General features: G+C 46.2%; 1 protein-coding gene across 6 annotated transcripts in view; it reads left to right on the top strand.

The window, feature by feature from the left end:
• Positions 1-1327, top strand: part of fbxo15 (F-box protein 15) — a 69650-nt gene extending 68323 nt beyond the window's left edge. For all 6 annotated transcript variants that reach the window (XM_072467149.1, XM_072467151.1, XM_072467153.1 and 3 more), the window contains one exon: positions 495-1327. In XM_072467149.1, coding sequence (XP_072323250.1) covers positions 495-764 — 270 coding nt within the window. In that variant the 3' untranslated portion in view covers positions 765-1327. The remainder of the gene's footprint in view (positions 1-494) is intronic.
• Positions 1328-15111: the final 13784 nt, after the last annotated feature.

The raw sequence follows: 15111 nt of genomic DNA, 5'->3' as shown, positions 1-15111 counted from the left end.
CCCCACTTTAATGACTATGCTTTACTGTATCAATACTTCACTGAGGTGTCCATGGAATTGATTATGTGCTCGAGTCTCTGAATGTGAACTGGAGTTCATGACCTTCAGGTGAAAGTGAATTGGGTATTGCTTTCATTGGACGCTCTGCAGATCCTCAACCTGAGGAGTAGCACTTGGATGATTACCAGAAAGCTGAAACTATATTCCAGCATTGGATTTGTCCCGTCATGGAGCAGAGAAGGGAAAATGGGCTGAGGAGTTATTTACAGATTTCCGATTACTATGTTTACTTGGAGCCCTGAGTTATACTGGACTGTAAAATGTGCCATAATGTAGCTTTCCCATTGTACTATAAAATGCAAGCTGGTATTTTCACGATATTGTTTTGCCAAAAAAATACTAAATTCTTGTTCTTAGCGATTGGGTTTAAGTTGTAGCACTATTTGACATTATTTATTTTCAAAGCATGATATTGCATTTAAATTTCGTTTCAGCACTGCTGCTTAATGGATGTGACTATTCTGGATGAAGCAGAAAAACCATTTTGGTGGGTAAGCTCACCAGTAGCTATGCATCCTGACTGCACACCTGGCGTAAGATATAGCTACCTGGGCAAGAGACAGGCAGTTGATTACAAGGATGGTGAAGGAAAAGTTCATATGGAGCTAATGTGGTTGGAAGAAGAAAATCAATATTACATTGTCAACCTTGTCCTTTTTTTCACTGTTAAAAAAATAAATGCCTGGTTTTCAACAAATTACTAATTGTCTATATTAACCCCTACATGGCTGACTTTAGCAAACAGCTGTTCCATGTAAGTAAATTGAGGTGTCAATCCGAGTTGAGTCAATCGGCTGAATTTGTGGACTTCCAATATTCAAAATTGATCGTTTATAATAAAAAAACCTGATTGGTCATAATCCCAGGAGTCGGATTACATGTTTTCCGATAATGGTGAGCGCGATTCTCTGTCCTCCCATCGTGTGTTTCTCGGCGGCGGAGGTGGTGGAGCGTTCGCTGGCAGGAGGATTCTCTGCTCATGCTGCTGTCAATGGAAATTCCCATTGAAGCCATCCTGCGCCATCGGCAGGGGGCTGCTGCCGGTAGGAACAGAGAATTCCAGCGAACGGCCAGAGAATTCCGGCTGGTTTCTTCCATTTTAAAATGTTTTGCGTTATGTTCGCTAAAATTCTTCAATATTTGCCTGCTTACGCTGAGTAACAATCATGTTTTCAGGCAGCCCAAGTGCAGTGGTTTGCTGTTTGTCTTGTTAACATTTATTGTATTCACAATAAAGTGGTTCTCATTTGAAAGACCTCGAATAATTCATGTTTTGAGACTGGGCTGCTGTATTTGCTTGCACCTTCGCTTAACTCCGTTAGCTTGTAAGAACTCTGATTCTGTGTGAATGTGTGGTTTGGAGATTCTGAAGATCTCCACCAAAAAGCAACAGATAAAGAGAAAGATAAACTAAAGGAAAAATAGGTCTGGAGGAATGATTGACTGTAAACTGACATCAGGTGACCTACATATGAAAGAGGTGTAGTGTGAATCTGAAACATCAAATCTGTATCCAACATTTATTTTCTATTTGTGTAGTAGGGTGTAATCCCTACTGTACCTCTTTAAGTTGGACTTGTGTTACCAATGGCTGCGTTCTTTCAGTACCTGGAATTTGTATGCATGTAATTTGAAAGAAATGTGGAGCACTTCTGCTTTGGTTCAAAAGACCTGAAGCAACTCCAGCAATTAAAAAGCTAGGGAATGACACGCACAATTCTCCCAAAACATTTCCAAATGCGTTCTCCAGTGGGAAACACGGTTCAATTCCCGCGGGTGGGTCAGTGCGGTCCCAATGATAATCCACACACACGGAGAAACTTTTTTGGAGGGGGGCGTGTTTTGCACCGGCATTGGGAGGGTCGGGTCCTAAACAAACCACGCTTCACAGAGATTGGGGCACCATTTAAAGTGATGATCAAGGCCCCCCCCCCCCCCCCCCCCCCCCCCCCCCCCCCCCTACCACCATGGCTGGCTTCGGGGCTTCCAGTGACATCAGCCCTACCCCCCCACAAAGATCGCTGACCACTGGAAACTTCCGAATGGGTCTCTTTCAGGCCCTGTGCCTTGGTGGTGCATACCTGGCATTGCCAGGATGGCACTGCCAGGGAGCTGTGCCAGGGCACTGTCAGACCATATCCCAACCACCCAGGGGCTACAATGGCCCCCCTGGCGTTTTTGTGTTTGGATGTGGGAGTCGTTGGCAGAGCCAGCAATTGCTGCCCATCCTTTTTTATTTTATTTTAAAGTACCCAATTAATTTTTTTCCAATTAAGGGGCAATTTAGCGTGGCCAATCCACCTATCCTGCACATCTTTGGGTTGTGGGGGTGAAACCCACGCAAACACGGGGAGAATGTGCAAACTCTACACGGACAGTGACCCAGAGCCGGGATCAAACCTGTGATCGATGCTGCGAGGCAGCAATGCGCCACCGTGCTGCCTTGCTGCCCAACCTTAATTGCCCTTGAACTGAGTGGCTTGCTAGGCCATTTCAGGTAGGGGCCGTAAGAGTCAACTGCATCGCTTGTGGGTCTGGAGTCACATGTAGACCAGACCGGGTAAGCACGGCAGATTTCCTTCTCTGAAGGACATTAGTGAACCAGATGGTTTTTACAACAATCGGCAATGGTTTCATGGTCAACATTAGTCTTTTAATTCCAGATTTTTATTGAATTCAAATTTCACCATCAGCTATGGTGGGATTCGAAACTGGGCCCCCAGAACATTACCCTGGGTCTCTGGATTACTAGTCCAGTGACAATTATACTACACAACTGCTTTCCCGTAGTCATCACATCTGTCTCTGGAGAGAAGCAGGAGTCGTGAGAATTTGGTTTGAAGCCGATTTTGAATATCTAAATCTACTTTTAATATGCTAATTGGCGTGAACCAGATGACGTCAGCTGCAGCGAGCTGGGAACATCAGAGACTGATTGACGCCCGGCTCGAATCCTGTTTTGGGCTTCTCCCGGAACTCTGGGTTTGCGCCGGGAGCAATGCGGCCGGAGAAGCGCATCCATTATTTTTAAATATAGCCTAAGGCGGCTGTTGGGGAATACTAAAGTAGCTGAAGTGAGACTTTCCAGGAAGCACATCGAGCTATTTTATGTAGTGGTTCAAAAAGATAATTATAACTAGTTGATTAACTGTGTCGTTGTTCCTTTGAATTATTATAGTATTTGTTTAAATTGCTGCAGGTTTCACAAAGTACTTCGGCAGTAGAAAGATAGAATGTTTTAAGTCGAAAGAGTGCAGTCATATTTCAGAGACCATCGCACAGTCATCTAATCAACTGGCTATAATTGCCATTTTAAACACCATTTATTCTAGCTGTCCAAAGTGGTTCAAAATTTAAAACCAGCTTCATTTCTGTCGCTTGTAAATTAGTTTTGTGCTATTTGCATGTGCGTGTGTGTGTTGCGTGCATGTATGCTGTGTGCATACGGGTGTGTACATGTACACACGTGTGTGTTGCACCTGCGTGTGCACATTGCATGGGTTGAACACATGCGCCTGGCGTGAGTGTGATTCAAAGACAGGACCGTGGAGAAGGAGTGGAAGTTCATTTTAAATCCTTTCTTGAAATTACCATTTGTATTTCTTGTCCTGTTCTGTCTTTTATTGCAAAGTTGCTGCGCTCTGTTTTAACTGCAGTATTCGGGCCAAGATTGCAAATGTTATTCAGAAGGTTCTAACCTGCGAAATTATTTTGCGCATTCATCAATGTAGGTGGTGTTAGAAAATGTTGGCAGACAACTGCTTTTCTGAAACCAGGCTGATGCTTATGATCTTGGCTCCTTGCATCACATTGGCTCGTTGTGCTGAAAAAAATCATGTACAGCTATTCACCAAAGGAAATGAACAGTGAGAAGGCATTTGAAAATGATCTTCTCCCCATTAATGAGACCAGTTGGTCAGCCATGTCCTGATATAATTACACTTTTGTATAATGGCATAACATTGGTGTTGATTAACAAGTTAAATGTTTTGAGTTAAACAAGTACTATGATAGCTTAATTTCTGAATATGCTTGTGGATGGTGCATTAATATCCCAGATTGAATAAAAATATAAAGAACAAAGAAAAGTACCACACAGGTACAGGCCCTTCGGCCTTCCAAGCCTGTGCTGCTCATGATGTCCTAAAAAACTAAATAAAAAACCTGCCCTTGGTCCATATCCCACTATTTCCTACCTATTCACATGCCTATCCAGATGCCTCTTAAATGTTGCTAATGTGCCTGCTTCTTCAACATTCTCTGACAGCGTGTTGTGTTCCATGCACCTACCACTCTGCATGAAAAACGTGACACCGCATGCACACCTTAAACTTTCCCCCCTCTCACTTTGAACCTGTGCCCCCTTGTAATTGACATTTATACCCTTGGAAAAAGCCTCTGACTATCCACCCTGTCTATGCGTCTCACAATTTTGTAGACCTCTATCAGGTCTCCCTTCAGCCTCTGTCTTTCCAGTGAAAACAATCCTAGTTTATTCAACCTCCCCTCATAGCCGGGGCAGAACAGGTAACATAGTGGTTAGCACTATGGCTTCACAGCTCCAGGGTCCCAGGTCTGAATCCCGGCTTGGGTCACGTTTGTGCAGAGTCTGCACATTCTTCGTGTGTCTGCATGGGTTTCCTCCGGGTGCTCTGGTTTTCTCCCACAAGTTCCAAAAGACGTGCTATTAGGTAACTTGGACATTCTGAATTCTCCCTGTGTACCCGAACAGGTGCCGGAATGTGGTGACTAGGGGCTTTTCGCAGTAACTTCTTTGCTGTGTTACTGTAAGCCTACTTGTGACAATAAGGATTATTATTGTTGTAGCCAATACTCTCGAGACCATGCAACATCCTGATGAACCTTCTTTGCACTTTCTACAAAGCTTCCACGTCCTGATAATGTGGTGACCAGAACTGCACGCAATATTCCAAAAGCAGCCCAACCAAAGTTTTATATTGCTGCAACATGATTTCCCAACTCCTGAACTCAATGCCCCGACTGATGAAGTGCAAACTCCACACAGACAGTCCTTGGCCACCTGTGCTGTCACTTTTAGGGAACTGGACCTGCACATCCAGATCAGTCTGTATGTTAATATTCCTAAGAGTTCTGCCATTTACAGTTTAATTCATACCTAGATTTAATCCTCCAAAATGCATCACATCGCATTTGTCTGGATGAAATTCCACGTGCCATTTCTGTGCCCAAGTCTCCAATCTTTCTATATCCTGTTGTATCGCCTGACAATCCTCAGCACGATCAGAAACTCTGCCGATCTTCGTGTCATATGTGTGACAAAGTTTTCATATTGAGTCTTCCCATTTCAAAATCTAAACTTGCTTTATTTTTAGTGACTTGATGTTGGATCCATCTCTTGGCTAAAAAGAATGATTAATGGCTGTGAGTTACTTTAGGCCTTGTGGCTACCATAAGAGTTTGTATCCAAATCATATCCCAGGTTTGTAGATCACTTGAAAATCTGCGTAAAGCTTGCTCAATTTCTGTGCTATTTGACGCATCCCAAAAATGAATACCATTATACAGAATAAGGTCTGAAAGACTTCTGAGGAAATATCATACTCTTGTCTGTTATGTAATATTGTCTCACCTTATTCTTTTCAAAATTTAAAGGAGACAGCCGTGGTAAACTGGGTAGTTTTTCGAACAACAACCATTTACCAACTGGGGCGGCACAGTGGACAGCACTTCTGCCTCACAGCTCCAGGGACCTGGGTTCAATACCAGCCTCGGGTGACTGTGTGGAGTTTGCACTTTCTCTGCATGGGTTTCCTCCGGATGTTCTGGTTTCCTCCCACAGTCCAAAGATGTGGATTGGTCATGCTAAATTGCCCCTTAGTGTCCAAAAGGCAGTTGGGGTTACGTGGACAGGGTGGAGGCATGGCCTTAAATAGGGTGACTTTCCATGGCCCACTTCTGCAATGTAAGGATTTTCTGATTTAGTTTATTACTGGGATTTCATCAAACCAATCAAAAACTGTTATGAAGAAATGGAGAGTCCATAAAAGGTAATTTGTGGCCGAAAAGTTTATTTGAATAGGTGTGTGTCTTTTCCTAAGAAAAATCACAAATGGTAACTGTTCATCTGTACGAAAAATTCTACTGCAGCGCAATTGTCATCCTGACATAACAGACATTTGCCTGTCTCAAAACTCTGGCACTGATCACCTGAGCAGTCTCTGGACTCAAGGAGAGTTTCTGTCCCTCCAATGCTGATGGTAAGAATCAACCCACCAAAATAAAACACCAACAACAGTATCAGGGTTTGAGCATGTGCTGCACCTTCTCTGTTCCTATCTGCCCAGCCGTTTGTGAAAAGTGCTCACGAGAGCTTCTTTGTAAGGAGGTGGAAATTTCTGCTAAGTGCGGGGGAAAATGTCAAACGTCTGGCTACTCTTCCAGAATCCAGAGTTGAGTTGCAGCCTGGAGCCACACGTGAACTACACTTCCCCAAGTTTGAGTTGTTGCTGATCCTCCTGGCTGGCAATTTCGGAGCTCCAATCATGAATCCCTGTCCCAGCTCCTTCCTGTGTCATTGGGTTTGGGGCAGGAGGAGGCTCTGCCCTCTAAAATTCCCAACAGAATCATTGACCTAACATGCATACCTGTTTTAAAACCCTTTGGTGAACCCCTATGGAGTTGTCTGGAAAAAGTGTGGATTTTCATCCAGTCTGCGTAGTTATGCAATATGCACACTACAAAGAACAAAGAACAAAGAACAAAGAAATGTACAGCACAGGAACAGGCCCTTCGGCCCTCCAAGCCCGTGCCGACCATACTGCCCGACTAAACTACAATCTTCTACACTTCCTGGGTCCGTATCCTTCTATTCCCATCCTATTCATATATTTGTCAAGATGCCCCTTAAATGTCCCTATCGTCCCTGCCTCCACTACCTCCTCCGGTAGTGAGTTCCAGGCACCCACTACCCTCTGCGTAAAAAACTTGCCTCGTACATCTACTCTAAACTTTGCCCCTCTCACCTTAAACCTATGCCCCCTAGTAATTGACCCCTCTACCCTGGGGAAAAGCCTCTGACTATCCACTCTGTCTATGCCCCTCATAATTTTGTATGCCTCTATCAGGTCGCCCCTCAACCTCCTTCGTTCCAGTGAGAACAAACCGAGTTTATTCAATCGCTCCTCATAGCTTATGCCCTCCATACCAGGCAACATTCTGGTAAATCTCTTCTGCACCCTCTCTAAAGCCTCCACATCCTTCTGGTAGTGTGGCGACCAGAATTGAACACTATACTCCAAGTGTGGCCTAACTAAGGTTCTATACAGCTGCAACATGACTTGCCAATTCTTATACTCAATGCCCCGGCCAATGAAGGCAAGCATGCCGTATGCCTTCTTGACTACCTTCTCCACCTGTGTAGCCCCTTTCAGTGATCTGTGGACCTGTACTCCTAGATCTCTTTGACTTTCAATACTCTTGAGGGTTCTACCATTCACTGTATATTCCCTACCTGCATTAGCCCTTCCAAAATGCATTACCTCACATTTGTCCAGGTTAAACTCCATCTGCCATCTCTCCGCCCAAGTCTCCAGACAATCTAAATCCTGCTGTATCCTCAGACAGTCCTCATCGCTATCCGCAATTCCACCAACCTTTGTGTCGTCTGCAAACTTACTAATCAGACCAGTTACATTTTCCTCCAAATCATTTATATATACTACAAAGAGCAAAGGTCCCAGCACTGATCCCTGTGGAACACCACTGGTCACAGCCCTCCAATTAGAAAAGCATCCCTCCATTGCTACCCTCTGCCTTCTATGGCCTAGCCAGTTCTGTATCCACCTTGCCAGTTCACCCCTGATCCCGTGTGACTTCACCTTTTGTACTAGTCTACCATGAGGGACCTTGTCAAAGGCCTTACTGAAGTCCATATAGACAACATCTACTGCCCTACCTGCATCAATCATCTTAGTGACCTCCTCGAAAAACTCTATCAAGTTAGTGAGACACGACCTCCCCTTCACAAAACCGTGCTGCCTCTCACTAATACGTCCATTTGCTTCCAAATGGGAGTAGATCCTGTCTCGAAGAATTCTCTCCAGTAATTTCCCTACCACTGAAGTAAGGCTCACCGGCCTGTAGTTCCCGGGATTATCCCTGCCACCCTTCTTAAACAGAGGAACAACATTGGCTATTCTCCAGTCCTCCGGGACATCCCCTGAAGACAGCGAGGATCCAAAGATTTCTGTCAAGGCCTCAGCAATTTCCTCTCCAGCCTCCTTCAGTATTCTGGGGTAGATCCCATCCGGCCCTGGGGACTTATCTACCTTAATATTTTTTAAGACACCCAACACCTCGTCTTTTTGGATCACAATGTGACCCAGGCTATCTACACCCCCTTCTCCAGACTCAACATCTACCAATTCCTTCTCTTTGGTGAATACTGATGCAAAGTATTCATTTAGTACCTCGCCCATTTCCTCTGGCTCCACACATAGATTCCCTTGCCTATCCTTCAGTGGGCCAACCCTTTCCCTGGCTACCCTCTTGCTTTTTATGTACGTGTAAAAAGCCTTGGGATTTTCCTTAACCCTATTTGCCAATGACTTTTCATGACCCCTTCTAGCCCTCCTGACTCCCTGCTTAAGTTCCTTCCTACTTTCCTTATATGCCACACAGGCTTCGTCTGTTCCCAGCCTTTTAGCCCTGACAAATGCCTCCTTTTTCTTTTTGACGAGGCCTACAATATCATTCGTCATCCAAGGTTCCCGAAAATTGCCGTATTTGTCTTTCTTCCTCACAGGAACATGCCTGTCCTGTATTCCTATCAACTGACACTTGAAAGCCTCCCACATGTCAGATGTTGATTTGCCCTCAAACATCCGCCCCCAATCTATGCTCTTCAGTTCCCGCCTAATATTGTTATAATTAGCCTTCCCCCAATTTAGCACATTCATCCTCGGACCACTCTTATCCTTGTCCACCAGTACTTTAAAACTTACTGAATTGTGGTCACTGTTACCGAAATGCTCCCCTACTGAAACATCTACCACCTGGCCGGGCTCATTCCCCAATACCAGGTCCAGTACCGCCTCTTCCCTAGTTGGACTGTTTACATATTGTTTTAAGAAGCCCTCCTGGATGCTCCTTACAAACTCTGCCCCGTCTAAGCCCCTGGCACTAAGTGAGTCCCAGTCAATATTGGGGAAGTTGAAGTCTCCCATCACCACAACCCTGTTGTTTTTACTCTTTTCCAAAATCTGTCTACCTATCTGCTCCTCTATCTCCCGCTGGCTGTTGGGAGGCCTGTAGTATACCCCCAACATTGTGACTGCACCCTTCTTATTCCTGATCTCTACCCATATAGCCTCACTGCCCTCTGAGGTGTCCTCTCGCTGTATAGCTGTGATACTCTCCTGAACAAGTAGCGCAACTCCGCCTCCCCTTTTACATCCCCCTCTATCCCGCCTGAAACATCTAAATCCTGGAACGTTTAGCTGCCAATCCTGCCCTTCCCTCAACCAGGTCTCTGTAATGGCAACAACATCATAGTTCCAAGTAGTAATCCAAGCTCTAAGTTCATCTGCCTTACCCGTAATGCTCCTTGCATTAAAACATATGCACTTCAGGCCACCAGACCCGCTGTGTTCAGCAACTTCTCCCCGTCTGCTCTGCCTCAGAGCCACACTGTCCATATTCCCTAGTTCTCCCTCAACGCTCTCACCTTCTGACCTATTGCTCCCGTGCCCACCCCCCTGCCATACTAGTTTAAACCCTCCCGTGTGACACTAGCAAATCTCGCGGCCAGGATATTTATGCCTCTCCGGTTTAGATGCAACCCGTCCATCTTATACAGGTCACACCTGCCCCGGAAGAGCTCCCAGTGGTCCAGATAACCGAAACCCTCCCTCCTACACCAGCTGTTTAGCCACGTGTTTGTCTGCTCTATCTTCCTATTTCTAGCCTCACTGGCACGTGGCACAGGGAGTAATCCCGAGATTACAACCCTCGAGGTCCTGTCTTTTAACTTTCTGCCTAGCTCCCTGAACTCCTGCTGCAGGACCTCATGCCTCTTCCTGCCTATGTCGTTAGTACCAATATGTACAACGACCTCTACCTGTTTGCCCTCCCCCTTCAGGATTCCCTCTACCCGTTCGGAGACATCCTGGACCCTGGCACCAGGGAGGCAACATACCATCCTGGAGTCTCTTTCACGTCCACAGAAGCGCCTATCTGTTCCCCTGACTATAGAGTCCCCTATAACTATTACTCTTCTACGCTTTGACCCTCCCTTCTGAACATCAGAGCCAGCCGTGGTGCCACTGCTCTGGCTGCTGCTGTTTTCCCCTGATAGGCTATCCCCCCCGACAGTATCCAAAGGGGTATATCTGTTCGAGAGGGGGACAACCACAGGGGATTCCTGCACTGACTGCCTGCCCTTTCTGGTGGTCACCCATTTCTCTGCCTGCACCTTGGGTGTGACCACACTTACATAACTGCGATCTATGACGCTTTCCGCCACCTGCATGCTCCTAAGTGCATCCAATTGCTGCTCCAACCGAACCATGCGGTCTGTGAGGAGCTGCAGTTGGGTGCACTTTCTGCAGATGAAGCCATCCAGGACGCTGGAAGCCTCCCGGACCTGCCACATCTCACAGTCAGAGCACAGCACCCCTCTAACTGACATTGCGTCAATTAATTAAAATTAAAATTTGTCTTTTTTTTTTATAAATACTTTTTTTTTTTTTTAAATTACAAAGTTACTGTCAACTATCTGTTTCCTAGCACTAGATTTCTAATAGAAATGCGATAGCTAACTATAATATCCTCCGATCTCTGGCTTAGATATCCTCTAAATTATAATTAAGTTATTATGTTTAATTAGTTCCCAAATAGTCAAAAAAATTTAGGTTAGAATCCCAACCAGCCACTCAGGTCACAGCTTTTCTGTCCCCCCCGACACACACAATTTGAAAAAAGGTATAAAAGTAAAAATCACTTGCTTACCTTCTGAGATGTTCTCAGGTTCTCTCGCTGACAGAGACTGCTCCTCCACCTCCAATCCTTGGCCTGCACAATGCTAATAATATATAATATAATATGGCACTTACCTTACACCAATGGGTCTTATTATTAGGTTAGAGGAGGAGGGTGGGTGGGAGACACTACACGTGTAGTGTCTCGGGTTTCCTCTCCACCAGAATTTATTGGGGGGGGGGGGACTTGCCAGAGGTCGAACTTCCGGTTCCCGCCGAAATCCAATGGGCTGCTCCTGTAAAGGTAAGAGCTTTTAAACTAACTACTCACCTCCCAGAAGGCCCCTGCGCACCGCTGCCGCCGAAATCCAAAGGGCTGCTCCTGTAAAGGTAAGGTTTTTAAACTCACTACTCACCTCCAAGAAGGCCCCTGCGCACCGCTGCCGCCGAAATCCAAAGGGCTGCTCCTGTAAAGGTAAGAGCTTTTAAACTCACTACTCACCTCCCCTCCCAGAAGGCCCCTGCGCACCGCTGCCGCCGAAATCCAATGGGCTGCTCCTGTAAAGGTAAGAGCTTTTAAACTAACTACTCACCTCCCAGAAGGCCCCTGCCAAAGTGATGTTTGTATTCTATAGTTATTGGGATAATTAATTAATGTTCATCATTGTCAATCTGTTGTATATAATCTTGTTTACATGTTGAATCATGCAAGAAATCTTGCATTTTGTTTATACTTTGACATACAGGGAAAGGTAAATGAGGTTTAGATGTGATTGTAACTTGAAGATTACAGAGTTTGTTCTATTATTATTATTTTATTAAGTGGCAACTTAGCATGGCCAATCCATCCACCCTGCACATCTTTTGGGTTGTGGGAGTGAGACCCACACAGACACGGGGAGAACGTGAAAACTCCAAATAGAGGCCTGGGACCAAACCCGGGTCCTCGGCGCCAGTGAGGCAGCAATGCTAACCACTGCGCCACCGTGCCGCCCATAGAGTTTATTATTACAGCAGTTCAATGTGATAGTGGATGCTTAGTCATGGGTTTACGGGCTTACTAATTACCAATGTATGAAATGGGGGGGCCTATATCATCAGGAAAGATGAATGAATACATGTTTGCGATTTATGTCTTGCAAACCTCATAATGAAGCATCCCTGCCCTGACTTTTCATTCCTTTTAGGAAGGGAAGTATGTAAGGAACATTCCTGTTGATTCCCTTATTTCATATTTCTTTTACTTTGTCATTATCATTTTTGATCCATGGATATTTAATAGACATATACCTTTAAGTCATGCAGGGGAAGTGACGAACTCAAAAGTTTCAAAATAGTACACTGCTATAAAGATTTAGATTTTTGAACAGATGAACTCAGACTTTATGGCACCTGAGAGATCGCAGAGATTAGGGGCGGGATTCTCTGACCCCGCACTGGGTCGGAGAATCGCCGGGGGGGGGGGGGGGGGGGGATCGCGAATCACGGGACGCCGCTCCGACGATTCTCCGGCGACCGGAGAATCTGCGCTGGCGCCAAGGCTCCGGTCGGGGGCTGCTCAACACAGCCCCATGGCGTATCTCCACGCTCGACGGGTCGAGTGCCCGCCGAGTTCGGCTGAGTCCTGCCGGTGCCGTTCGCGTGTGGTCCTACCCGGTGGGACCTCAGCGTTCATGCTGCGGGGCCATCCTGGTGTGGGGGAGGGGGGGTTCGGCTCAAGGGGGGCCTCCACAGTGGCCAGGCCCACGATCGGCGGGCGGGCTTATCCCGGGGGGGGGCTATGTTCCTCCGCATCAGGTCCCTGTAGGGCTCCGCCATGTTGTCTGTGGGCTGGGGCAGAGAAGGCAAACCATGCGCAAACTTGCGCCGGCCGTGCTGGCGCCCGTATCGGCAGATAGAGCTGCTGGTCGTGCTGGCCCCCTGTGCGGATCACAATTATGGACACGTGAGTTTTTAAACACAAAACACTGTTTATTCCATGAACTCAACTTAACATCTTAAATAAACATTGGATCTCTTAACACCCATACTTTAACGATAACTCAGAAAGTATTGCAACAGTAAATAACTCCTTAAAATGTTCCTTCCAACTTCCAAGAGACTTAACACCTTTAAACAGTATCACATCGGGTTAAAGGATATATATTTTTTCTGCAGAATGGCAGAGATATATTAGCTTGGTTGATTTCAGCTCCAGCACCTTGCTTTCTTCCTGCAAACAACTCACAGCAAACCAGAACTTCTCAAGCTGCTGTCTCAAACTAGCAGCACGGTTCAATTCCTGTACCAGCCTCCCCGAACAGGCGCCGGAATGTGGCGACTAGAGGCTTTTCACAGTAACTTCATTGAAGCCTACTTGTGACAATAAGCGATTTTCATTTCATTTCACAAGGATGAGGTCATTGTAATTTCGAGTGCAACTACTAATTCAGATTTGAAGTGGTGCATTGAGATGAGGCTGATAGCAACGAAGATAGGAAGGTGGACCCAGCATGGAGGGCACTGGTGAAAGAGGATCGTTAACAACCTCTTGGAACCTGGTGGCTATTTAGTATCGCACATGCAAACCTGCATCGTTTGGCCCGTGCTATTGCCTCTTCCTGTGGACCCACAGCTTCCTCGCCCTTATTGAACTCAGCCCTCTCGATGCCCTTTTCATCGGAGAACACGTGCAACTCCTCCATCTTGGCATATGGCAAGACACCCCCCTCCCCCCTTCGGAGTGCCAGGTTGTGTAGGACACAGCAAGCCACAATGATACATGACACCCTTCTGGAGAGTGTACTGGAGTGCGATACCTGACTTGTCCAGACATCTTCAAGGTGCCAATGGTCTGCTCAATCAGTGAGAGTAGCATTATACCTTTCAGGCATTTTGTGGCCGCCAAATGGGCATCATCAGGCACATCTTTTGCGGCTAGCCTTTGCACCGAGAAGCCAACCTTGGATTCACTGAGAACACTCGAAGATCTGTGGCACCAGCGAGTGACTCAAGATGTACGATTCATGGGAGCTTCCAGGGTATCTCGTACATACCTGCACTATCTGCTTCTGGTGGTTGCAGACCAGCCTATTTGTTTCAGTACACAGTACACCGTTCTAAAATGAGAGGTCATAATCTTAGAATAAGAGGTAGCAAATTTAAAACCGATTTGAGGAAAAACTACTTCTCCCAAAGGGTTGTGAATCTGTGGAATCCGCTACCCCAGAGTGCGGTGGATGCAGGGACAGTGCGAAATTTAAGGAGGGGTGAGACAGATTTTTAATTGGTAATGGGTTGAAGGTATTCGCAGGTACCGGAACGGTCTGTGTCCATATGCAGCGAGACCTGAACAAGATTCAGGCTTGGGCTGATAAGTGGCAGGTAACATTCACACTACACAAGTAGGAGATGGTATTTGCCTGACACAAGGGAATATCTAACCATCTCCACTTTATGTTCAATGGCATTAACATGCCAGGGTGGCACAGGCTGCCTCATGGTACCAGGACCTAGGTTCGATTCCGATCTCGGTTGACTGTGTGGAGTTTGCAAATTCTTCCCGTGTCTGCGTGGGTGTCCTTCGGGTGCTCCGATTTCCTCCCACAGACTAAAGATGTGCATGTTAGGTGGATTGGCCATGCTACATTATCCCTAGGTGGGGTTACGGGGATAGGATGGGGGATTGGACCTTTCAGAGGGTCAGTGCAGACACGATGGGCCAAATGGCCTCCTTCTGCACTGTCGGGATTATATGAACATTGCTGAACCCAATATCAACAGCCTATGGCACAGGAGGTTGATGTATACCATTGGCCATAAACTTAACTGAACCAACCATATAAATACTGTGACTACAAGAGCAAGCCAGAGGCTGGGATTTCTGTGGTGAGTAACTCACAGGTACAAGTCACCCCATCCACCATCTTAAACATTTATTCCCTCTACCACCTCGTACAATAGCAGTAGCGTGTCCCATCTACACAATGCACTATGGCAACTTGCCAAACCTAAGACAGCATCTTTCAAACTTGTGACCGCTGCCACTTGGAAAGACAGGAGCAGCAGATGCACGGGAACACCACTGTCTACAATTTCTCCTGTCAGCGAAATA

This window comes from Scyliorhinus torazame, chromosome 11, assembly GCF_047496885.1.
Source record: "Scyliorhinus torazame isolate Kashiwa2021f chromosome 11, sScyTor2.1, whole genome shotgun sequence".
Lineage (NCBI taxonomy): Eukaryota > Metazoa > Chordata > Chondrichthyes > Carcharhiniformes > Scyliorhinidae > Scyliorhinus > Scyliorhinus torazame.
This window is presented reverse-complemented; position numbering and strand designations above follow the sequence as displayed.